General features: G+C 37.9%; 1 protein-coding gene across 2 annotated transcripts; it reads right to left on the bottom strand.

Moving 5' to 3' along the window:
* Positions 1 to 2599: 2599 nt before the first annotated feature.
* On the bottom strand, positions 2600 to 26295 carry ATP1B3 (ATPase Na+/K+ transporting subunit beta 3). Of its 2 annotated transcripts, XM_051625851.1 has the most exons (7): positions 26034 to 26295; positions 17566 to 17694; positions 13328 to 13435; positions 12280 to 12467; positions 11533 to 11583; positions 6462 to 6548; positions 2600 to 3721 (listed from the first exon to the last, which is right to left on the bottom strand). In XM_051625851.1, exons 1-7 carry the CDS (start codon positions 26140 to 26142, stop codon positions 3551 to 3553), a joined length of 843 nt encoding a protein of 280 aa, XP_051481811.1. In that variant the 5' UTR covers positions 26143 to 26295; the 3' UTR covers positions 2600 to 3550. The 2 variants fall into 2 exon arrangements, with proteins under 2 accessions (XP_051481811.1, XP_051481813.1); XM_051625853.1 differs by lacking the exons at positions 17566 to 17694; positions 26034 to 26295 and adding an exon at positions 14098 to 17534.
* Positions 26296 to 27024: the final 729 nt, after the last annotated feature.

Here is a 27024-nt window from a genome sequence, read left to right as displayed (position 1 = left end):
GAATATGAATGTTTCACTAGCAGGGAAGTCAAAGCTCTGAATAATTGCAAAATAAGATTGAAGCTTTTCAAGCATTCTAAGGTTTGGAAATCCATACTCAGAGCTGCCTGCATACTCTCAGTATCTAAATCTAGTATTTTTCAGTTATAGCTTTAAATTACACAATTAACTTTTTTCTCCATCACAGGAAACCAACCTAATTCTGTCAGAAGAACAAAGTGTACTCTGAATTCTAAGTATGCAAACCTTCTTATTCCACTTCAAGCTCCATTTGCTTCATATCATCCAAAAGGTATGATGAATAAGATCCACAGAGAGGTAGAAAATAATCCTGAAATAGGGAAAAATCCAGGTTTGGTGCCAGGTTCCCAAGAACATCGCATTTAGTACATTGCAGGAAATCAGTCAGCAGGGCTTGGGGTAGAGATATGTATCTCTCCTTTCCAAATCTCCTACAGAGAGAGGCAGGGTGCAGGGAATAAAAAACAAACAAAACAAAACAAACCCAACCATTTTCTATCTATACGGATTCACAGTTCCTTCAGTCTACAACCCTTCCTTCTACTCTACATCTGGATCCAGATTTTATCTGTTTCTTCTACAGCTTGGGAACTACTGAAGAAGACATTTCAGAACAAAAGGAAAGCATCTTTGTTTTCATTACAAGTGTCCTAAAAGCAGCAGAATCCCCAATAGGAAATAATTGCCGATCAGTGCCAAATTTGTGTCATTTGTCCTCAAGGGATCATCTTATCTACTGCATTATCAGTGTAAATAAAGCCTTCAACTAATTTTGCCTCTTAACAATCTTCCCTTCATCTTCCCCTTTAACCCTGCCTGTGCATGTTCATGTGTGGGGTGGCAACAGGACTGGGAGTGGGGCACAGCAAAAAGAGGTACCTCAGCTGAACTGCGTATATACAAGTAGGTTTTCATGGTGGAATGAAGCAGCACCTGCAAAACCCGACTGTTTCACAATGTTTAAAACTTCTTGTTCCAGACTCAAAGGTACTAAAAGTTAACCAAATAAGACAAGAAAGTATCTACCAGTATAAAACTTTAAACAGTTCAGGTTTCTGGTAACAAGGTAGTAAATTTATATCTTTAACCTTAATTTAAAATTAATTCCAAGGAACCTTTACTGTAAATAAAGAAAAAAAGTAATTTTATCCTATCCTAATAGTCAATACACCTGTTTATAAATTACTACTTAGATAATTTACTCAAATTCAAGACACAGGAATAAAAATAAAGAAATAGTTGTTTCATTAAAGTTTTAACACTAGTCTCATTACCTACATACATTTTACATGCTAATTTTGATAGATGAACTATTTATAAAGGTTTTTTTCCCCCCCCCCCTCCCCATTTGATAATGCTGATGGGATTAAATTACCAACAAAACAAAACAAAACACTTCTACAAAATCTAGGGAGAACAGGATTTTATTGAGTTCTACCTGTCTGAAAAGTGCTGGTGAAGAGTTGTCATTTCATGCTTTGTCTATATAGGTAAGTCAAAAGAGAAACTCTTGCAAAAATCAGGTAATTTGAAAACCGAGTGTGTATCCAGAACTTACGATTCCTAAGTGAAGACAAATGTGAAAAAAATTTTACATGACGCTTGTCCTTCTCATTTTCAGATGCAACATCTACATGTTAAGTTCCCTCAGAACTATTAAAATACTTTCAGGCAGTATGAATATACAGAGAAGCAATTAGTCATTTTCGAAACCCCAAGTATCCCAGCTCTAAAAGTGCATGATTTAACACATTAGTAATGGAACACTTTGAAAGAACACCGTTACTAAGTATTAACGCATGCTATTATTACAAAAGTACCCATTGCATATTGTAGGAACATCATCTTTTCTTTCAACAAAAAAGCATGCAGAATGGTATCAGATCAGTATAAATCTATTTTTAATGAGATTCAAGACACTGTTCAAGTCCCATTAAGAGCAGCTTCATCCAACTGTGCCACCAGTGTAAGCTTGCACAAAAGTTTTGCACTAATGTGGCTTAGGTTGGCCTCAAATATTATCAAAGCAGGGCACTAAGACTGAATCTTGATTTTTAGTAATAATTAATTTAATTTGTTTAAATAAAGTATTAAAAACCACTGTAAGAATTAGGAGTAAAAGCATGTTCAGTAACAAATTTAGGCCTATTTAGCAGAACATACAGGTATTTACACAAATGCTTATTTGCTGTGGTCTTTAATACTGAGAAAACATCAGAATATGGCCTATGTGCTAAAAAAAACAAAACCAAAAACAAAACCAGCCAACCACCATCACCAAACAAGACCAAACCAAACACACACAAAAAAAGCCCATGTCAGCACAACCGCAGAAGTTACAACCCCATACAATGGGCTGACTTGGTTTAATGTAAGGAGCAGTCACAAATAAACCAGTCTATTTGTAGCAACTGGATTAATAAAACTATAGATAATCCACTCCAAATCAACAGGATATTATTTCTATAAAGTAGTTGATGATACCAATTTTCTAAATGGATGATACACAGAAAATCCAAGATGAAAAAGCAGACGAAGACGTGAAGCACGTTAAAATGATGCAACGAAACAGAGTATATAAATTAAACAGGAATGTTTAATCAAGACAATCCTTTCTTTTTTTTTAAACATAGGTTCTTCAGGGAATTTTTTAACTGGAAAATGAAAGCCTATTCCCACAATAGTGAGGCCATTTCTTTCAAGCAGCTCTGTTGTATAACTGTTACCAGGACCCTAGGCAGTTTAATTTGTTGTATATTGATATTTCTGAACTAGAAAGTTTTAAAATATTGTATAGATTTGTGCTCCACATACTGCAAGCAATTAACAACACAAAGAAAGATTCAATTCCTCAGCTAGAATACCAAACTCTATACCCAAGTATTACATGTACACAATACTTGCACAGTGACAAGCACAAGAAAGTACTAGTTGAGCACTTGCTTTCAGAAATCCACACCAACTCTTAAAATCCATTCCAATTCTCCCAAACCACCCAGTATACAATTTAAGGCATCTCCACACAGCCAGCAATCCACCCACTCCCAAACACACAATTTATGTTGGAGGTGTTCACTTTTTCAAAAAATTCACTATGTCAATCAAGTACCATTTATTATTTACCCCTATAACTGCGTCAGCATTGAGATATGACAGTTAAACCAGTGTTAAATCAATACAATATTTACATAGCACAGCACATTAAGCTTGAGACACTCACTTGGGGGTAAAACCACATTTTAAAACAGGACAAAGGTCATCATTAGAATGTTTGAAATCAGCTATTTACAGGTCCCTATGACATAACTACAGTCTGTACACTGTTCCAATGGGGCAGGCAGAAGCAGGACAGGCATTTATTTTGAGGAATTTTAAACATAAGATTTGGAAGCATATTGTTATGCTACCCTGAATGCCATAAACCACCTTAACATTCTCCAAGGTGGTCTCATATCCTAGGAATGGCATGTCCAACTGATACAAAACAGACAACACAACGGGTTACTTTGTGGACAATTTTTTACTCATGCTATTCAGTCATCTGAACTTTGAAGGCAATTCGTCCCAGAAACTTGTCACGATCATCTTCATTTTTTAAATTAGGTGAGCCGCGGATCTTACACTCGATTGTTATTTCTTCTTTGGTACTGTTGGAGTGAATTGCTAGTTGAACAGCCACTAGAGGCTGTAAATAGTGAGCCTAGTAAACAGAAAGATGGGGAAAATATTTCAGATACCAGAATAAATTAGCATGTAAATTAACATTTAATCCATCAGAATAGTTAAGAAAAAAGCTAATTAAGAATCCAACCTTTCAAAGTCCAATCTGACACAGGCAAGACTTTTTTTCCCCCAGGTTAGACAGTCAAGTATACATTCTTCATACTATTTCTTAACTAATATATTCAACACTACTTAAGTCACTGACTTATTTTTCTAGAAACCTCTACGAAACAGCCTCTGAAATTATATTCTTTCTTCCTGTCTATTCCATTTTCTCTTCTGCTTGTTTTGGTTGTTGTTGCTTTTTAATCTTCTAATTTAAGTGAATTTTGCTAAAAGCATGGTTCAACAAATTCTAGTTCACTAACTTCCCTTCCACTCTATCCCATTTATTTCTTCAGCACCAATCCATTCTAAAATGTATTATCTGTTTGATAGCTTTACACAGAAACCTTTCCTTCAACATTCTGACAGTAACCTGGTCAATCGTATTTGGTGGAACAATTACAGCTCAGTCCCAGCACTTTAGAACATGGTCCAGTGGCCACAGTGGTGTTGGGTTGATGGTTGGACTTCAGATGATCTTAGAGATCTTTTCCAAACTTAATGATTCTATTAATCTTTTCCCTATAATAAAAACTAAAACTTAAGAACAAATGCAGAATAAATTTTTCTTCTGTCAAGTCAGTATTATTTCTCAAGTCCAATTCAATTAGGACAAATTGAATTATCTGGTAAAATGCCTATGAATTAAGTAAGAGCTTATTTATTATACCTTGTTAAAGCAGCATTTAATCCAAAATTCATTAAGTTGTTCCATAATTTATATTTTGTAGGGCAATACCACTGATTAAGCACAATTCTTTACTTTCTTGGTCAAAAAAAACCATAACCAGTGGACTAAATACAACACTGCAGTAGTATAATATAAGCCTTAAAATTTAATTGGATTTTTTCCCCCCCTCTCATTAACTTAAGAGACTCCTTAATACATTTCTGGGTTTTTTAGGCTATTTTCTCTACTCTTACACCAAAGAAAGCACTACAGAATACTTGAAGTCTGATTTACAAAGAATGATGCTATGGAAGCTGATGTGCTGATACCTTTAATATGAAGTACTAGTAAGACATCAATTGAAATAACTACTTTGCTTGGATGGCAATTTTACTACATCAGAAATTTTCCTGTGCTCCTATAAACTTCCAAGTGGGAGGAGAAAATGCAACTCAAAATCCTTTGGTTTTAAGGATTATAATCACATGTAAGGTACTGAGTTTTCTAAAAATAAGATATAATATTAATTCCTGTGTTTCCTCAGAGTCTTCTCATCACCAAGATTTTTCAAATAAATACACAAATTTCTATGATGTTTTGTAGACAGACAATACCACAATGGATTTTCTACTCAATATAAAATTTGAGGGGAGGGGGAGAGTATCAGCACCCTCATGAAGCACCACAGATCTCCTAAAACAGTTAACATTCCCTAAGGTCAGGGAGTTGGGTTCACTGTGGTGGGCAACAAAAGGTAAATATTAATTCCAGAACATGAAACTGTAGATTAGTATGCCTTCTACCTTAGCACAAGAGCAGCAATCTTAGTCAAGTCCTTTTAGCTCCTTTACAAAATAAAAGTAAATCAACAATCCCACACTGATACAAAAATTTTGTTGTATAGCCAATCAATCAATCCTGTTTCTCGAGACCTAGTCAGACACCTCAGCCTTTCAGCACTCAACTGTCTTTTCTGTTTTACAATATACTAACGTCAGGAGAATTGAACCTCACATAAGCAAGAATCCCTCAAACCACAGCCCCTATCCCACATGATAAAGTAAATGTGAAAGGACATTGAACCGAACACAAACAAAAAAGTAAAGCTTTTTCTTAAACATCTAAGTCAAAAAAGGAATATAATTGAGTTTTGCCTAACTTCATTATTCTCCTTCCATAATCTTTCCTTTTCTGTCAGTATAGCAACAAGATATTCCAAAATCAAAAACTACAACCAACAACTGTGGTACACCATGGATCTAATAGATTGACACTTAAAAGTACTTTTATCTTCAATGGTGAGCAGTGAAGGTAAGTTTATTAGGCTGAGTAACTTCATCAGTAAGAGGCAATATAATTTTATATTTGATAGAGGGTACAGATTTTCTGTATGTAGTTAACACAAGTTGATGAAAGAGAAGAAAAATATAACTAAATTCAAGTTTGAAAAGGAGTTGGAGTTTTAAATCTATGTGTAAAGGCTTCGGGTTTTTTTAAGACTTAAGTGTTCTTCAATTAGATAAATAAAATTTATGTCAGAATACACTGATAGATGGAGCAAGCAAAGAAAAATTAAAAAGAAAAAAAATCTGCTACCATGAAGTGCATCTTCATGAAACCGAGCAAACAGAAAACATAACTGCAAAGTCACAAATATCATCAACAATACCATAACTGAATTATTAACTTTATATCCCCAAGGATTAAGCACTAGAAACTGTACTGTAATCTGAAGAACCACTTTTCTTTTTCCACCTTTCCCTGCATTCAAAAAAGATTCCAAAAGGTATCAGTGATCAAAAAGCAGCAGATGTCCTAATACTACTACTAGTATACAGCCTCTTCTTCATTAGGACAATGCCCAGAATCCATCTTAGTAATTGTAAATGTAAACAGAAACAAAGCATTTACACAATGAAGACAATCTTTAAGACATACTTACATGCAAGCGTTTCCCATAGTAGGGAAAGTACATTAAGTCAATTGAGCCTCCAGTAGGAAAATAATTTATCTGAACCATGCCTTCTTCCTGTGATTTGAGATAGCAACAAAATTTTAAGTTAACATCTGCTTGCACAAAAAGGAACACAAAATTATAATTACAACCCAATGATAAAGTATAAGATCCCTAAAAAAATGCAACCGAGCTCCAAAATCTTAGAATAACTTCCAAAATAGATTTATTTTTGGCAAACAGTTACATGCTGCTCACATCTGCTAAAGTAAGGATTATTAAAAGTATTATTTAAATTAGTAATCAGGTCAAAATAGTTTGCTTTTGTGTTTCCCTCATGAGTCAAAGAAAAGGGAAGGAGGGAAGAGGATATTAATTGCAGGGAATAATTTAACAGTGGCCAAAAAACCTATGTATGAGCTAAAATCCCAAGTATCCATAGACTGTATATTTTGGTGAAGCCACAGCACATCTGTATTTAAAGATAAATTTCTGTTTAAAGCCAGGTTTTTAAGCTTCACAAATTGGAAAAACATAACTCTTCAAAGATCTACAGCCCCCTCTCTGCAATGGTGTACTCTTCCTAAAATTTGTTCAGCTAGTCTTGGAATCTAGTCTACCTAAAAGGAAACCCTAATTTTAAATGGTGATGTTACTAGAGTTTCTGTATGTCATCACCACCTTAGAGGAATAATATACACATATATGACCTTATTACTAGACTTTCCTCTGTAATCCCAAATCTTGTAATAAGAGGCAGCTACCTATAAAGCTGATGCCTAATTTCAGACTAGAGGAGTCACCCAATCTGTCAGATAAACAAAATATGTATACGTGATTGAGCTGTTCCAGACACAGGCTAACAGTATAGCCACACACAGACACACCTCCCTATGTACAATATTCCTCAGGACTGTGTCAGCCTGGAAAACTACTGAAAGCTCAAACCACTAGGAAATGCCCACATCTGATGTGACTGTCTGTAAGGTACACATAAGAAAGGAAAATGCCACTAACAGAACCTCCGTTCAGAACATGACTGCTTGTTTATATATGTTCAAAGTACATTAGTAACTTCCATTGTTTTTTTCTGTACTACCATATACATCAGCTGCAATTTTAAACACACTAGAAAGTCAAGAAAACTGCAGTAATAGAACTAAGCAAAAAAGGAACACAAAGATTAAAAAAAAATAAATATTAAAGCACAGCTCAAGAATACCTTCTCCTTGCCCCCTCAAAAGAACATACAACATGTTCCTGAGGACATGGCCACATCCTTGTTCCTTTGCAGTCTAAATTACTGCAATTCTTCAACATGTTCTTATTAAGTATCTTGGACATTCAGCTAGCAAACTGAATTACTAAGTAGAAATATATTGCTTTTCACTATTATTATTTAAAGCCCATGCAGTTAGCTGAAAATATATATATTATTTTTTTTTCAAATATGTTTCTGAAATAATAGTTTAAAAAAATCAGAATATAGAATAACATCAGGAAGATCACAGCTAAAGAGGAGTAGAGCTTTCTGGATCAGCTAAACACAAGGCATGCATGCAGTCATAAATATATATGCATTAGGCTGTCAATGCAATAGCAGAGAGGTTGTGGGACATGCAACTACCTGTCTCATGCAATGGCTGTGGGCTTGGGGTTTAATAATTAATTAATCCTACTTAACATCTCTACACAATTAAAAAAACCCTACACCTAAACAAGCTGCATTTGCTGAAGAGATTCAAGAATCAGTCCATTAGCGAGTGTGAACTACTTCTACCATTCACAATTTCCACAAAGAGCTGCAGGCAGCCAGCAAATCTAAAAATCAGACCACTTAGCTGGACAGACAGACTCCACCTCACTTAATGGGTCTCTATTAAGACTGTGTCTTTTAAAGAATAATTTTGGAGATGTTAAAATAATGTACAAAGACCCAAGGAAAGAACTTGGGCAAGATTGTATTGTAATCATTTGAGAAGAAACGGTATCATTGCACCAGTAGAACCTGTAAAACATCTAAAGATTTCTCTCACAAAAACCAAGGTGACTCAGATGCTGAGTATGTTGACAAGAGCAAGGCACATCTTTGATACAGCCATTCTTCATTCCTGTCAACTAGAAAGTGATACCTAATACAAAGTCAGGACTAGTTCCTGAACAGCAGAAATCTGTGTATTTTGGAACTAAGGCTATTTTTCTTTTCTGTAGCTAAAAAATCTCAAATGTACCACTTCTCAGTAAAGGTAGTTTTAACTTGAAAGAATACTGCTGCAAGATGTTCCCGTGTACATGAAATTGTGTAGTATCAGCTTCAGACCAACCCCCTAAAATGCTGATCATCAAAGTTCTTGCAAACACAATCATTTTTTGGCTTGTTTCTCTTTGTGGAGATCCTCAAGACTACAGCAGATCAGCTCCTTCAGGGTGCAGGAGGAAGAACCAGCTGTAATTAGTGCCTGCCACTGCAAGCACTCACTTCCCTGGGGAAATTACAGTGATGACAGCTAGAGTGAGCAAAGTGGGGAGAACCCCCAACTATCAAGTCTTTCTTACTCAGGTGTAAAGATTTCTGAACTAGTAACTTGCATTTGCATTATGAACTGCACAAATAAGATCATATATTCTAGGAAGTTAATATCAGTGTGGGGTTTATTTTCAGAAACGCATGTCGCAAAACTTGCGGTACATCCGCAGTTCTTTTAATCCACATTTGTTGAGAGCAAAGCAAAAGAAAAAACATCAAGTGAAGGAGAACACTTCAGTTACCTAAAGACTAGGTGAACACCCTGAATAAGAGAAGCAACAAAGAAGTACAAATGATCACTATACTTCAACTTCCGTTCTGAGCCTCTATTTAGGAAACATTCAAATCCAGTGACAGATGCAATGCAATTATAAATCCATCTAACAAATGCATGAAAGCCTATTGGCTGTCCTCCTTCACCTTTCCATTGTGCACACAAAAGGGTCACAGTTCACATCCTTGCATCAGCAAGATCCAATATTCTACACAGTCGAAGAAATAAATATGGAATTGGAAACAAAGTCTCATAAGCTGATGTGAAGAACAGCATTATTTTTTAAGTTTAAAGCAAGCAAGGGGCATAACAGAAAGGACAAGTCTGCAAAAACAAAGCATAGACAAAATGAGAAAATTAAAGTTGTTGATGATGCTTTGCTGTCTAAAGAAAAGAATGAATTGCAACCAATACTTAAGCTTTCCTAAGCAGGTAAATTATGATGAGCTAGGGGAAGAACAGGCTAATTTAAGATAAAACAGATGCATTCAGAGTGCCAAAGCCCGACAACATTCTCCCTGGAAGTCAATGAAGAACTAACCATCTTGAATTTAAAAACACCACACTTGAATAGAACAGAGAAATTCTAACTGGTTATGGCATAAAGCAGCACTTCATACATAATGAAAGAGGATGCAAGAAAAGACTAACTGTAACCTACAATACAAGTATCTCAAAGGGTTAACAAACAGCAAAAAACCCACCATGACCAACCAAGTTTTCATCAGCAAAAGAACAAGTTTGACATCAGCTAAGAGGATAAGAAAAAGCAAAACTATGGTTTGCTTAGTATAGCTTTTACCACTGTCTCATAGAGATAAAGCTGAAGAAATGCCATCATTGTAATATAGGATTACCCCTAACGTTTTATAAATCCCTTGAACATTAGTTTTCAACACTTCAAAAAGCATTACAGGTGCAAGTGAAGATGACTGTCCTGGATGTTACTCAGTGTTTTCAATAAGGACTCACAAGATGTAAAATAAAGTCCATTGACTGATGGCACCAAGCTGGAAGTAATACAGAACACTTCAGAGAAGATGATCATCAAAAATTACAGAGGGGGGGCAAAAACAGTAACATGAAATTCAAAGCTCTAAACTTCAAGAAATCACATATACAGACTATGAAATAATCAAAAGAAAGATCTAAGTAGTAAATTAAAATAAAGACTTAGAGTATTACAGACAGCAAATTCACTGAGAGACATTACTACTTTCAATCTGGTAAGTAAGGGAAAAATTCTGTCATTAAAAATACTGCAGTTAGAGCCAAACTTCTGTCCAGTTTGAGATACCACATTATGAAAAACTATAAACTAGAGAAGTCAAAGAAGAAAGAGTACTAGCAGAAGTAGAATGAACTTAATTGTTATATTTCTAAAGAAACAATTCTTCCAACAAAGCAGCATTTTTAAGCATGAACACAAAGAAATCAGTCTCAAATTTCAGAGACAGAATCACTTTTACTTGCACATCATGGTGAGATCAAAACTTTAAAAGATTCCATAAAAAGAACTGAAATGTATATCCACCACAGGTACCTAGGATGAAGGCTGGAACTCTTACAGTATTTGTCTCATTAACTACTGAAATTTACCAGCCTACATTTTTATCAGTCACCTCAAGCTAAAACCCACAATTCCATTCTTTGCTCAAGTCACTAACTTACCAAGGCTTTCACTGCTCCCCAAGCAGTCAAGGAAAAATATGCAGAAGCCAAGTAATCACTACAGTTGCCATAAAACATTCTGTGTAAATCCACTGGTACACAACTAATACACATAAATTAGCTGTTATTGTAAATAGTTTATGCTAGATTTGAAGGCAACTTTTACTTGCACAGTAACGTTAGTTTCCACACTGTGTCTTACCCTTCATTTATAAAATTGTCTAAGGTGCACTTGCAGCATGGAGAAAAAATAAAAATATAGGTTATGAAATGGGAAAACAAAACACAACTCACAATAAATAAACAAAGATGAACACAAATTAGGTGTTTGCATTTTCCTTGAGTCTAAAGTAAGTTAAGTCAGACACAGCTAAAGATGAAAGAAAAGCAACAAATAAAAAGTATATTTATACAGTGGAGAAATTAAATACACTAAAACTAAGCTAGACATACAGTAAATTAAAACAAGAAAAAACTATACAGTCTAACAAGAAAGAGTGAAATAAATGTTCTGACCCAGTATTACTTAACTTTTTATTCTAATAACAAGGAAAATTAACTGCACATTTCTTACATTCAGAACTGACCTTAGATGTACAGAATATATGTGGTTCTCCTTCAGGCTTTAATCCAATTATCTAAAGGAGAGAAAGTGAAAATATTTATAGACTCTCTTCCCCTTTCCACTTTTACAGTCTGAATTCGAACTTTTCCCCCACTTAATATTGAAGAGTTCATATAGGGAGCAAATCTATCTAGAATAATTTTTATATGAAGCAAAATTTTAGACTAGAACTAAGATTTTAAGCATTGTTAAGTAAAAGGTCAAATAGTTACAGCGGCCACAGAAAGGACTATTTTCTTATTTTACATTCAGCATATAACATTAATGCCTCAAGCTGGTTAGCAGTTCAAGTGATGTATAATATCACAGAACAGTCAAATACTCAGTAAACTTTTAGGAGTTACAGAATGCATGACATTCTAATTATATTTTGAGAATGCAGACATTAACTAAAACACACTTTACGTGCACAGTGGTTTAGAGTCTCTTATATAGCATAAAGTATCGTACTCCTTAAAACAGGGGTTTCAGATATTTTGATGCAAGTCATCAAAGCAAATACTTGTATCAGAACGCTCAAAAAGCTCACTTAATTTTACTCTCTGAAACACACGAATTGCTAGACATTTCAGTAAATTATTTTATTCCAAAAAATGCAAATATCTTGAGAAGCAAACTGAACGGTTTCAGTCCTTTTCTACAGTCATTTTTCAAAGAGTGGTATTTAGAAGCACTTATACAAAGAATTAAAAAATAAGTAGGCACTTACTCTGTTCACTTTCACAAGCACACAGGGAGTTCCTTTAGAATACCCAAAGGTCTTATCTTCCTTTCCAGAGCATTGTCCAAGCTCAGCGAGGTTAAAACGACATGCCTTTTTGATAGCAACATTGTTCTGATCAAAAATCTTTCCTGGTGTACAGTTGATGTTTTGCAATTGCTTTGAATCATCATACGCTATGGAACACAAAGAGCTTGTAAATCAATGGTATAAAGCATACAAGCAGCAAAAAATTGCAAAAGGCTATATAAACATCTAATTTCAGACTATTTTCAGCATTCTCTTATATTGATTTTTTTCAAAGCCTATCAAGAATCACAGAATCATCATGGTTGGAAAGGACATCTAAGATCACCGAGTCCAACCATCAACACAAAAAACCCCACAACCTCAGCCACTAGAGCATGCCCTAAAGTACCAAATCTACACAGCTTTTGCATACCTCCAGGGATGGTAACTCAATCACCTCCCAGGGCAAGCTGTTCCAGTGCCAGACCACTCTTTCAGTTTAGAAGTTCTTCCCAATAACCAACCTAAACAACCCCTACTACAGCTCCAGGCTATTTCCTCTGGTTCTATCATTATCTGCTTGGGAGAAGAGGCCAAAATTACAACCTTCTTTCAGGTAGTTATAGAGGGCAATGAGGTCTCCCCTCAACCTCCTTTAAAGAATTCTCACTCAGTTACCAAGCCATTTTAGATAAAGACCAATCAATTAACTTTAGATAAAATTTGTTTCCAAATACATACCCATGTAATTTTGCACTGAATTCTTTTGGCATATGTAATTTCTACATCTTGTAGTATTTACACAACCATGTCATTAAAACACTGATGCTGATGCTCCCTGTCCAGTACTGATACTGGTACTGATACTTAACTTTTACTGCAAATTATATATTTTAATAACACACATCTAGAGTAAGCTGAACTTGAATCAGTTTTCATTAGCAATTATTAACTACAAGCAAAAAAGGAAACTAATGTACTCAACATTAAGACTCCTGAATTACTTGAACAGTTTTAAGTAACTTACATTCAAGAAATTTTCTAAGTGTAGAAACATATTCTGCATATGACTGGGCATCACTCTTGTTAAAGTAAAATTCCAGTGCAGTGTCTGGCTTTGGTGATATCATAAGTCCTTAAAAAGAGAAAGTGCAAGTAAAGAACTCAACAGCTTCTCTTCCCTACATCACTCTAACCTATTTAAAAATCATATTGATCAATTGGAAAAAAATTTATCTGTAAAAAGCCTCCAGTGTTACCCCCATATTCCATAGTACTGGAAAGTAATTTGTGTTTGAAGTCAGTTATCAAAATCAACATTACATTAATTAATCCTGAAATTCCATCCAACATATAACTGCAATTCACAAATCAAACCCAACTGATTAGGAATAGCAAAATCACAACTTAATCACTTTCAATCAAAGAAGTTTACTTATTCACTTTCCATATTGAGCAAATTACACTTAAAAATAATTGAAAAAATACCCAAAAACACACCCAGAAAGCCTCCAGTTAAAGCAATGCATCAAAGCTTTAGGCAATAGAGAGTGAAGCTATGATTGTATTAATCTTATTGAAACCCACAAGAACCAAAGTATTTTAAAAAACTTTATAATGCATAAAATGGCTTGAAAGATTTCCAATCAAAACAGACAAGCAGAGTTAGTTGTTAATCCTTTCCTCCTCGAACAGAAAGTTTAGATGTCATTTGTTTCATGGAGAAAACATGAAACTTTGTCAAACCACTGCACACACGTCACTTGAAAGGGGTACTACTTAGGCTGTGGTAACTACCAACACTCTTGAGCTGCCTCCTGGGCACTGCAGCAGTGAGGGTTCCCCAGCCCGCTGCAGTGGGGCCAACTGCTGGCTTCATTCAGCTGCTGGCTGAGGGCACTGGAACAGGAGCAATCTACAGCCAAAGAGCCAGGACCGGCAGGAGAAACAAGGACACAGATTACCCAATGCTGAAGTCCAGCTTTGTGTTGAAGTATGAAAAAGGCAAAACACTGACTCGAGTTTGGGCCCTTGATAGAGGTGAACTGTCCTTTGTCCCAGGATATGGGTAAAGAAAGGTACAGAGTTAAATCACTAGGGTGTTTCTGTAGCAGGTGAAAGCAAAAAGCACACTCTGCTAATCCGTACAGCCCTGCTTCAGGAGAGGTGTCACTAACATAGATACCTAATGCTACGATTCATCATAGCTTCAGTACTACAAGAAATAGCACCACACTACCAGAAACTGCAGAAGAAATTAAATCTGTTCAAAAAAGATGCATGATTGATTGTTTTTTTCACACTACCTTAAGGTAACTTTTATTTAATGTAAGTCATTAAAATGGATAAAATGCCTGAAGTGATTAACATATGAATGTCCATGCATCTGTCTCTTCAAGTATAGCTGAAAACTGACAATGCAAAACCACAAAAAAAAACAAAACCAAAACCAAACAAGAAAACCAAACCAGCCTATTTTCAATTAGTTAGTTTTCTTCAAAGTTAGAATATTAAAATGGTTTGAACAATGTCAAATTCAGCATAAGGGAAGAAGTGCAACTAGAGCAGCAACTAATTGTATCAGCTTAGGATGTCATGTAGTTTCCTATCCTCTGGCAAAACCAATTAAAACTAGAATCCCAAATGAATAAAATTTAAGGCAGAAAATAAAATTCATCTCCCAAAATTAAAAAATAAAATCATACCTTATTTGTACCAAATAATCACTTAGGAAGATAAGAGTATAGTGGGAAGATTAAGTGGGTAGGTTGTCTTAATGGTAGATTCTTAATACACTACTGTAGTTACGCAATCACAGTAAACTTTTGGAAAACATATAGAAAGTGCAATTAAGCAGTCCAGGTCTATTAATTTTTTATGTGTAGAAATGACCAAGCTTCTAATCTGAAGGCAGAAATTATTACAAGCACTTTAAAAGTGAAGTAAAAAGTAAAAGTAACAAGGGAGAAAAATCACTGAAGGGGTTTTACACACTAAGGGAATTTGAGGGACAAAAGACTGTTATTATCTATAGAATTACACTATAAATTAAGGACTCATGCTGTTTTTCAAAGCGAATATGACAAAGTCACTAAACGAGTCATCAATTAATTCAACAATAATTTGAAGATATTTACTGCTTCAGGGGAACTTCAAAAACATCCTAAGATGAAGGGGCTGCTCCAATTCCAGTGGATCACAGTCTGTCTACAGACTATGCTCTAAATTCTACAGAAAAAGCTATCTGAAGTAGGACTGATGCACAGACAGAGAAATGCAGGATTTGGTCTTGTCTAGATAAACAGAATTAGCAGGCTTAACATAGGATCACATCTAGGATTATAACAAGATATTAAATTATCCAACACCTCCAAGAGGGATTTAAAAAAGGTTTTTAAATCACCTGGATTTGATTGATACTATCATATATCAGTGGACAATGCAACTCAAATATCAATTATAAAATAAATAAACTGTGAGATTTTCAAGTATGTTTCACACAAGAGTAAAACCTTTGACCTACGCCATCCAGGTTTTGTGTGTAGAATTTTTTTATAATTTAAAGTTTTACAGCCAGGAACATGACATGTTTCACTGCAAGTGAAAAACGACAGAGTTAAAGAGAAACATTAAAACAGAAACAAGCAATTTTATTAACTTCTTATGTATGAGTAATTACAGACTTAGTATTAATTAAAAAAAAAAGTAATTCTGAAATGTTATAGGAATTCTTAAGTTAAAAACTAATTGTGACATATACACTTTTTAAAGCAAACATTCTTTATGACTTATTTCAAAACAAAGGAAAATTAACACCCTGAACTGCTAGAGAAAAAAATGTCACTCAAGTCCATCACTGAGTCACAACACACAGCTCCATTCACTACCAAAATTTTGACTACCACAAAGGAAATGAGGAGGAATAATCAACTAAGCCAAATTTTTTCTTTTTCCCCTTTTGTAAAAAAAACTAAGAAGGTCTTTATTATTATCATCATTTTTTCCCCAGCCCATTCTTAGCTTGAAAAAGGAGCAGAAGACCTCAAGAATCCCTTATCACACAGGAAAACTTGTTAGAGAAGGCCTGAATACCGCATCAAAATCTGTTCAAAATCCAGAGGCCTAATTGCAACTTGCACAAACAGGACTACTGCATCAACTTGCGTGTCGATGCAGCTGCAAGATGGTGGTTAAGTTTAAGGATTTGGGAGTTCAAAAAAGAAACAAGTATTTTAAAAAAATAATGGTGTCTTAACTTCCACAAAAATATTAATATTGCATAGCCACTTAGTTTTCTTGTGTTTTAAACATGAATTTGGTCACTAAGCCAAGTTGTTATAAAATCTGAAATATCTTCTCAGCTTTGCAGATAGTCCAACCACTTAGATTGCATATACAAATAAAATATTTAAGACATTCTCCGGAAATAATGGATAGAAAACACTAATCTCTGGTGTAGTTACAAGTACGAAGAAGCATCTTTACAAGTGAAAATCCTGATTTTTTTTCCAATATGGAGTCACACCAAAATAGAGTCTAAGACAGATTTTTGTGATATCCTTAAACCAATCTTAAAAAAAAAAAGGGGGGGGGAATAAAAATACAACCACCATATTATTAGTTTTTGTTTGTGAAGTTGTTTTGCTATCACATATAGCTTCTTGAACCAGCCAACAGTGAGATGGGCAGGTACACAAGTTCCAAGAAGCTTATTTTTAATGGCACTTTTAGTGGCAGCAATGGGACCTTCTCTCTCCAGTGGATCCCAACATAATAGGTCAACCACCCCTTGAGCCCACAAACATTCCATGTTGGTTGCAAGCCACCTAATACTACAGTGAAAACTCTGAAAAAGTCTTCATATCTTGAGCACATCACCCCCACAGTGCATCCTTCCTGTATCAAATACAAATCCCAGACAGCCTTCCACCTGATACAAGAGAACTGGTTTATAGTATCTTTAAAGCAATTGGATTACGTGATAATCCCACTTCTGCAATTGCATGTTGTGTCGATGTGCAGGTAGAATTGCAGTCTAGACACATGACAAATTAAACAGAAAAAAACCAGCAAAAGTTGGCCCATGTGCCCAAAAAGCTACTGACTGAACTTATATAACTTGCCTCACACCAGGTTTTACCTTTGGAACCCATAACTGAATAATAACTAGTTTCCCAGAGGCAGTTCATACTTCAAACAAATTCTCAAATGTAACTTAGCTGTTAAACAAGACTGAGATTTATGAAAAAATAAATACACGGTTACCTGGACTAGAAATCCGGTCACGGTATTTTGGTATATCATTGCTCAGTGTTTGAAGCATAACCCACATTGTGAACGTGAAGAGTGCTGCCAGGAAGCCATAAAATACCAGATAGAATAGTAAGATCAAACCTGTAAAGAAAAAGCTAAAATTACTATTTTCATTTCAGCTAATTCCATCACCTATTTTGAAAATAAAAATGGGAAACAAGCAATACAGAGCCTGCTTATGGTTGCCCCCCCAATCCCTTGCTGCTCCTAATCATAGTTATACATCAATATGCTTCTAGCATACAAATGTACTGCACGCTGCAGACTCATGTATGCAAAAAAGGTTTTCTTCATATTTTTGGTTCTTGAAACTGACAGGTCATTTTGGCTTCTCCATTTTTAAGAGAGAAGCATTAAAAAACATTATTTGGTCTGCACAGGAAAACAGATAAAGATGACTAAGCAGTCCATTAGAAAAAAAAATTCACTTGGTTAAGAAAATTATAGTTTTGTATTTGGAAAGGGGTAACTAGGGAAGACAAAAGAACTGAGTGAAAAGATAAAAATATTATACTGGATCCAGAACAGGTAGGAAGCAACTGATATTTGAACAACATACTTGATATTAGAGACAACACAGAAATTCAATCACACAGAGCACTCATTCACACGTACATCCTGTTAGAAGAGACATCTCAAGGTGAAAATGCTTTCTGCTGCCTATTTTTTAAAACAAACCAAGCCTTCCATTCAGGCTTACCAAAAGTCTTTGCCTAAAGAAACCACCAGATTTACCAATCTACTCCTGGGATCCAGCAGCCTTCTTGAAATTCACCAATTACACAGATGTTACAAGCTTCAACTTGACAGTTGCTTAAGGAAGTAGAGCCTCAAGGAAACAGTCTATTTTGAAGCTATACTTCACAATCACTTAGCTGCAAACAAACTGAGAAGCGTTCCCTGGTTTTCTCTCCCCCTTTCCCCCCATTTTTCATTATGCATGCACAGACATGCACTCTGGATATACATATTGGTTGTTTACTGAAAAAACAAGGCATCAGACAGGTCAAAGTTAAAATCTTCAGAGATTATAGGGACTCAGATCAGCTGCAGAAATCTTTCAAAGAACTTTCTACCCTTTTTCTCAGAGGTATGATGCATAACCTTCATTTAAAAGCCTTCAGAAATTTGGGACAGCTCAATTATTTTCATAACTAAGTTTTGTATTCTTGCATTTTTTTTTCACCATGATGGACCCATATTAGTGTATCAAATTAAATAAAATAACAGTATACTGTTTATTACATTTCCTTGGTTTTGCTTTCAGAAGTTCTGAGAATATGTATTGATGATTACTATCAGATTACCTTTTAAAAATTTATGTTTACCAGGAGAGAGTTCCTGCACATCTACTATACAGATGGAGGACTTAGTAAAAGACATTTAAGATCAAACAGAAGTTGTTTTATTAATCAAGTATAATATAATAAAAAGAGTGTGTGATTCTGTTTAAAGACTGAACACTTGATACTTAAGGACACATGCACAGACATTATTCAAAAAGAATGGGAGCTATACAGGTACTGAAGAATTAGGGTACCTGCACAAAGAGGGATCTTCAAAGCCTTTCTAATTCAAAAACATAACCAAACAATGACATAAATTCAATTTTTAGAAAATATTCTAGCCATAAGGCTGCTATCAGGAAGCCAAAGAGATTTAACTCCGGTCAAGAAAAGCATATCAAAACCATTATGCATACATTCTCATCAGTGATGAGTACTGTACAGTCGAAGATGAAAGAAGAAAGCCTAACCCCTGGCTCCTGTCCCAGAAACTATGCTTGCATTTTGTACTGAAGTATTTTCTAGTGTACTACAGCCCCCAGTAATCCATTACTACTGAAGATGCATGTACCTGTATCATTTATTAAATAATTCAGTGTACATATATTAAAATAATAAGGCAGATCCTGAATTACCTTTACTGTAATATAAGTTCCCTGTACCAACCAGCTGAATGGTACTGGACTTTGGTATGGATTTAGTTTCCAAGTTCATATGTTGAGAAAGTTACTTACCATTCTGTAATAATCTGAAAGTGATCAGCTATTTAAAATACATTTGGGTATCACTGAGATATCAGACACAACAGTAACTAAAAGTAAAGTAGTAAAGTACACAAACATAGGAATAAGCTTACTCTATAATGAACAAGCCAGCTAGACATCTATTATAAACTATTTCTAAGGCTATTTAGAAGCTATATAGAAGTTGAAAAGAGCATACAAAAAATAGAAATCCTAATCAACAAAAGCCATGACAAAAGTTGCCTATGTATTGAGTACACCAGCAATTTACTTTAACTGGATCTAAAACAGAGGAATGATCTTCTGATCTTAACAGCCAACATATTTTGGTATCACAAATCCAATCAACCCAAACTCTCTTTCAAAACCTTTGGTCAGCTCTTACTCTGATTCCTACAAGTTAATCAATTATTGAGTAAATTTTCATCCAGCAGTCTAGAAAGTACACTTTCCAGTGACCAAGACATTTATCAACCAGTTCCAATGAAACAGAAACAAAGTTTTAAGACAAGCATCTATTGTGGTCATTTTATAAAAGCAAGAAAGTCAGGAAAATGTTTTTTCATTGAGCTATTTCAGAACACATGTATTTTAATTAAAAAAAAAATATTACTGGGTAAAAAAAAAATAATTAAAAATCCTTGCCCACTTGTTTATTGCTGACGGACATTATAGCAGCATGGTGAAGCACTTCTAAGCAGACATCATGGCCCTAAGTATAGTACTGCTTTGGGCCAATACTACCACAGTATCTGCAACACCACCCTTGGACTCCATTTTGAAGCACCCTAAAGAGCTGATCCAAGCCTGCTGCAGCTCTCTTCCTTTGTTACCTCAGTCCAGACAATGGTGCCTACCCAGCTACACAGTCCTCTTGACTCCAGTGGGGAAGGTGAGCTGCTAACACCCCCTTCCCTGCCAAAAGCTACACAGAGACAGCACTAATATACATATATACATGGCTCCTTGGGGAGCCTTCATGTACCAATGTTGGTGAAAACTGGAGGGACACCAATGTCTAAAACACAGTCATCAACTCCATGGCAGACACTGCAGTATGAAGAGACCCTTAGGGAGTCCTTGTCCTTCCCAGCAACATCATACCCACTGGGGCTGCAGCAGTAACACAGCCAGATTTCTATTCACAGCCCTGAAACTCCACTAGACTCCTCCAGCCCAGCAAAGGACACACGCAGAGATTATTTTTATTTTAATATAGCTTGTAAACACACTGGACCACTAAACTGCCCCATTTATGCTACTTTGCCACACTAAGAAGAGGGGAAAAAAACAAACAACAAAAAAAACCCTCTGCAGCTTCCAAATGGCCCCAAACTGAGTAAGCTGCTCTTTGTGAGCCTATTAGTATTAATTATCCTAAGCTAATCACAGCGAACAAGCCATAACCTGTCAAGAAGCTCTGCCAACATAACTTCACATAACACTGGATTTCTTGTGCAGAAACAAAACACACCTAAGTAACAGTGGAAAGGTATCCTCCACAGGTACTCCGCAGAAAGCACAGCTACATCTAACATGCAACTCAGTTCAGTTATTGCACAGTATCTTGCTACACCAAACCCCTTAAGTCTCTCAGTCTTTGACACTAAAGCTAAAGATACAGGAAAACTGTCAAAATCAAAATTCTGCATTACTGTTTACCTAGTTGGGGTTTTTTTGGTTGCTCTATTTTTCTTTTTGCAAGGCATCACGTACCAAAACCCTCTCCTATCCTAAACAGATGGATAAATAACAGTCAAATCTGGAAAACTTCTATTTCTGAACCAAGATGTCATCACTAGTTCATTTGCAGGGATCAAAACACTTCTGCAGTATGAAAATCATGTCTGACTGGCGAATGGAAAATATCACATACCTGTTTCCATGAGCAACACAACCTTTCCAAACTTTTCATGGCAAAACTGATAAAAAGCATGTAATATAGGATGAACCAGTGTCAGATCTATCTATACATAATACACAGACAGATATTTACAGGTATCAATATAAACATTCCCACAACAGACATGAAAGCAATTATTTAGCATTACCTGCAAAAATTAAAACGAAACGCTGTTGTTATGGCTTGTTGGATTCCATGCTCATTCATCCTATCACCTGCATGATCATTCTTCAGTACCTCTAATGAGTGGTATTTAAATACCTAAGTAACGTTACTAATGACTACCACCAATACCAGCAACATTAAGAAGGACTTTTGGTCACCCACATCTAGATTTCCTTGTCTTAAACTAGCATACATATTATATAAGCACTAATCACGTCTCAACTTTATTCCCTAGATTCTTGAGAAATACTGTTTTCCAAATTTGGGGGATCTTAGGGTGAGGGAGAGGAAGAAAGAGGGAAGACTTCAGGAAGAAAGAAAACCTCGGTCCCGTGTTACAGTTTATTTCACAATAAGCCAGGGATCCGCATATAACATGGCTAAACAATTCAGGAGACAATAAAAACTGTCAAATGCAACACTTGGAAAGAATCAGACAAAACAGTGCTTAATGTCATAATTAAAACATTTACAATACAAAAAAATCCCCAAACCCTAAAATACCCTCACTGTACCACCAGAGCTTACTAACACCTGCAGAAAGAAAAGGCAAGACTTCTTTCTTCAGAGTGGTCTGTGTCATGCAAAATAAAACATCCTACAGATTTCTAAAATACTCATTTATTACTATAGGCAGTACCATGGAAGACGGCTGCAGTAATTTTCCTGGCTGTGCACAAATTTTTGCAGGAACTCTCTGTCTGCTGCAACACAAAAAAAGGGTGCCGTGTCTCTCCGATTCACATCTTGGATATGTAAATACTTCTACTGCTATGGTAGACAATGACACCATAATGTTTAATAATATATTACCTGTGAAGAAAGTTAAATCACAACAAAACCCTGCTCAAAACATTGATAAAGAACCCAGAAAAGTAAAGGGAAAAAATCAGCTAAAACTTTGAGAGCACTGTATGCCCCAGCAAGAACTCAGTGAAGACTAAACAGAAGCAAAACTGGATCTTTTGTTACAGTCAATGACAAAACTGCATATCCATTGCCATGGTGGAAAGCTTCCTGAAAAATTAGGAGTTGGGCTTTGTTGGTGATTTTTTTTTCTGTTTTTTTGCTCGCTTGTTGAACTTCAAGCATGTATTTCTGCATTGAAGAATACAGCTAAGCATGCAAAAGAACATTCTGTAGGTCCAAATTTCTCTGTATTTTAAGACAGTGCCACCTCTACTTTGAATACCTTGACACAGCTAGCTTACAGAAAGGCTTAAATAGGCTTGACATGACATCTAGTGTAACCATAGATGAAGTATTGCTAGACTCTAAATTGCTGTCTTTTTTTTTTGTCTTTTTTTTTTTTCTGGTGGGGGGGACACAAATTATTCTTCTGTAACCTTGACTAAAAAACGTTTACTGTCTATATTGCAAAATTATGTACAGATTTGAGTGTGTAGTGAGCATCCTGTTACAATACATTCATCATGATCTCACTCGGTTCTTGCTACAATTCTAGGCAGGCACAGCACCTTACCAGTACAGGGAGAGTCAGATGCTAAACTTCCTTTTACTTACAGGAAAGCCTCACATGGCAGTCCTCCAAGTTCCCCTCTTTTTGCCCTATCTGATGACACCCTGTGTGGAACCCCAGGACAGGTCCTCCTTCCTGTCATCTCCTCTTTGAGGACTATTAGCACCCCTTGTGTTTTGTTGCCAAGATTTACACCAACTCAAGTAATTCACATTTTTTCCCAATATTTTCTGTTCCTTTAATACAATAAATTATTATGCCAGATAATAAAAAATGTATGGGTTTTGGTGTTTTTTTTCTGTATATAGATGTAACTGAATTAACTCTCAAGTCTGCAAAAAATAAGGATCTCTCATTTTTTACAGGAAGAGGAGACCTAGTACAAGGTTTTTACTAAACTGTAGAAGGCAAATCTTTACCAAACTCCAAAAGGCAACATACCTCTGTTACTTGACAAGCTTGTATTAGATCTTTTTACAAATCCTGGCATAGAAATGGCAGACAAAGATGAGTGCTCCAATGTCACAGTTTTCAGATTCACAGAGAATCACTGCCTTGCAGCTACAGTAAGCCCCCAGGACTGTCTCCTGCTAGAGCAAAACATGCACATACTATGAATAAGTATTTAACAGTTTCTCAAGTGCTTCTGTCCTATTTCTTATTTCAAGAAATATCTTACTTCAAGACAGAAAGCTGTCTTGGGACAAGAGAAATATGTATGAAAGGATTAGAGGCAACTGAATTCTTATACTGCCGCTGGAAATAACACAGCCCAGCTGACTAGCAACCAGAGTTTTCCTCTCCTACTTCCCCACCTTCCAGAGGGGAGACGGACAACAGAAAAGGCGCAATTGTAAGACACTCAATGAGTGGTCTGCAATTAAAAAAAAAAACAAACAAAAAACCAAGCAGAAAGCCACACACCAACCCCACAAATGGTCAAAGACTATATTTTACTTAATATATATAATATTTTTATGCACAATATGTTAATCACAAAATGCCAGGAGAAATATATATTGACAAAAAAAACCACACTGACAATGTAGTGTTGCTGAACAGTTACGTCTTAATGTCCAGACTAAGGAAAAGGTATCTAGCACCATCCACATACCGATCACCTAAACAACTTAATAAAACTTAATAATGAAGTAAAAGAATTCAAACTATTATCTGAGCCTGCAGATACTTTCCCAATGCAGAAAAAACATATCTCAATTACCAACTAGGTTGTACCAATTTCAAATGTTACCTATTGGCCCCAGACTAGCACAGATTAGTAACATAAGTGACTTATCCTACTAGATAGGCTTAAACAGAGGTTACTTCAACTTCACTTTCTTAAAAAAGCTACAAGCTATTTCTAACGTGCCCACAGCCGTTGCGCTTGTCAGATTCATGATGACACAGACTTCTGCAATCCATACACCCATCCATCCAGCCCACGCACTTCAGGAAACCTGCCTGTACAGAGATCACTAGACAACAGCATAGTGGAAATTTCCTCTCCGTTGCCATTCAACTGGCAGAGTAGCTAGCAAGCTCTTATTTCCATCTGAATGGAGAACTCACGCAAGAGCTAGGGCCCTCTCTTGACAGACAGGAGACATTGGCACCGCAAAGAAAGAACACTCCATGCATGGTCTGCTTAAGGCTCCTCCCCATTATTTCAACATTAGTATTCATTGAGATCGTGTCAAGGCCAAGGATGTGTTGGCCTGTTCCTTTATGCCACGCTGAGATTCTTGTTGGTTTTGTAAGTACAACTATTGAGTATTCCAACTACATCCAAGTTTTGGGAGGAGACACAGCATTTTCTGAAGTCAGTAAATATGTCCCATGAGGACTGAAGAAACATCCTAAGGATTTATACAACTGTTTAAGATGAGAAAACATACTCAGAAAATGCAAATATTTTTACTGGAAGCAACAAGATTATGATAACATGCTTTCCAGTTCAGAGAAAAGCAATGGGAAGACTACCTGAAAGTAGGAAAATAAACACTGCCTTTACAGGCTTTACTGGAGAACCTTCATTTAAAACCTTAATTTAAGAAAAATAAAAGTCTCAGAAGCCCTGTGTTGGAACAAACTTAGCACAACCGCATACAGCGATCGTTCTTTAGTACATTATCTGGCACTTGGGCTCAAACTTTTGGGGTTTTGAGGGGTTTTTTTTGCTCTCCGTTTCTGACCCGCAGCTACTGCCTGGAAGTATAAAGGCAAATCGCGCTCATTCATTCTCGATCTCCTGCGATGCTGGAGAGCGGAGGCGCGGTAAGGAACGATGGAGACGAGCGGCTGCACGGACATGCAGGCAGGCTGCCATCATCCGAGGCGCCGGGCGCGGAGCGGGAGCCGGCCCCGCACCTCTGCGGCGGAAACCCGTCACAGCCGCACCGCGGCGCCCCGGAGCCCCCCCGCCCCTCGGCGGAGCGGGCGGGGAGGAGCCTGCGGGCCCGCTTGCTGCATTTGCGTACTGAGGCGGGAGGGAGGGTGAGTCAGCTCGGGACGCGCTCCCAGAAACTCCTCTTCCTCCCCCGACCCCCACCTGCTCCGGGAGGAGCCCCCGCCCCCCCTGCCCCCCGCCGTCACGGCCAGACCTATTTTTAGACCGCCAGCAGCGGCGGTTGTAACGGTTACGGAGGCGCGCGCGCCGCGGCCTCGCGGGCCGCCTCACCTGCGCGCCGCGGCCCCCGCACCCCGCCCCGCAGCGCCGCGGGGGCCCTGCTGCCGCCCACTCCTCGCCCCTCGGCCTTGTCCCCCGCCGCACCTCGTCTTCGCTGGAGCGGCTCGACCCTCACCCCCCCCACACGCTCCTCCCGCCCCGCGGCAGCCCTTACCCCAGCTTTTAGCCGTGCGCCCCAGGAACTCGCCGCTGCTGGGGTTGTAGATGAACTGCCGCCACTCAGCCAAGCTTTGGCGGAAAGGCTTCTTCGCTTCCTTCGACATGATGAGGCCCGAAGCCGCTGCGTCGCGCACCCCGCCAGCGGAGCCCGGCAGGCAGAGACAGCCGCAGCGACCGCCCGCTCCCAACCGCTAAGTAACTGCCGCCGCGGCGCCCGGCGGGAGAGCGGGCGGGGGCCCGGCAGGCAGGGGCCGCCCCGCCCACCTCCGCGCGGGGCGGGGCTCGCACGGCGTCCCTCGGGCCCGGCCGCCAATCGCCGCGCGCCCGCCCCCTGGCGGCCCGCGGCTGCGCTGGCACGCGGCCCTGCCTGGCGCGCGCCGCGGCCCCCGCCGGTGTCGCCCCGCGGGGCGCGCAGGGCGCCCGGGGCCGCCCCGAGGTAGCGGGGCCGGCAGCGGAGCGGCCCGCGGGGCAGACCTCGCCCTCCGGGGAGAGAGGGGCTGCGGCACCTGCGGCCCCCGCCCCGCCTTCCAGCTCCGCCCGGGGGCTCAGGCGCCCGCCTGGCGTGGGGAGAGCCCGGGCTGCCGCGGGGCAGCCTCCGCAGGCCGAAACGGCCCCGCTTTCCCCCCTCCTACCCCTGTAACCCCGTGGTTGCTGACACGGCGGCGTTTCACAGCAGCGAACGGACACCTGAAGGTCTGGGAGTGGCGGTGTAGGATGAAAAATGCTGCTCTGCGTTACAAGCGAAACTCCTGTCTCAGAACTTCCTTTAATTGTGCCACCATCCCACAACCCTTGGTAAAAGAACGTGTATCTGTACAAATGCTGTAGAAAGGGTACTGATAATACAACTTCTTTGAGCATGAGACCTCAAAAACTCAGTTGCTATCACACTCCTGAAGACCAAACTAAGAATAGCACAGAAAATACCATTCGCCATCTCAGCTGACAGCAGAGGAACAGGCTCCATTTACTCTGCTTACCCCCTT

Source organism: Apus apus, chromosome 8 (genome assembly GCF_020740795.1).
Source record: "Apus apus isolate bApuApu2 chromosome 8, bApuApu2.pri.cur, whole genome shotgun sequence".
Taxonomy (NCBI): domain Eukaryota; kingdom Metazoa; phylum Chordata; class Aves; order Apodiformes; family Apodidae; genus Apus; species Apus apus.
Note: the sequence above shows the minus strand (reverse complement) of the source record. Positions and strands in the feature narration are given on the sequence as shown.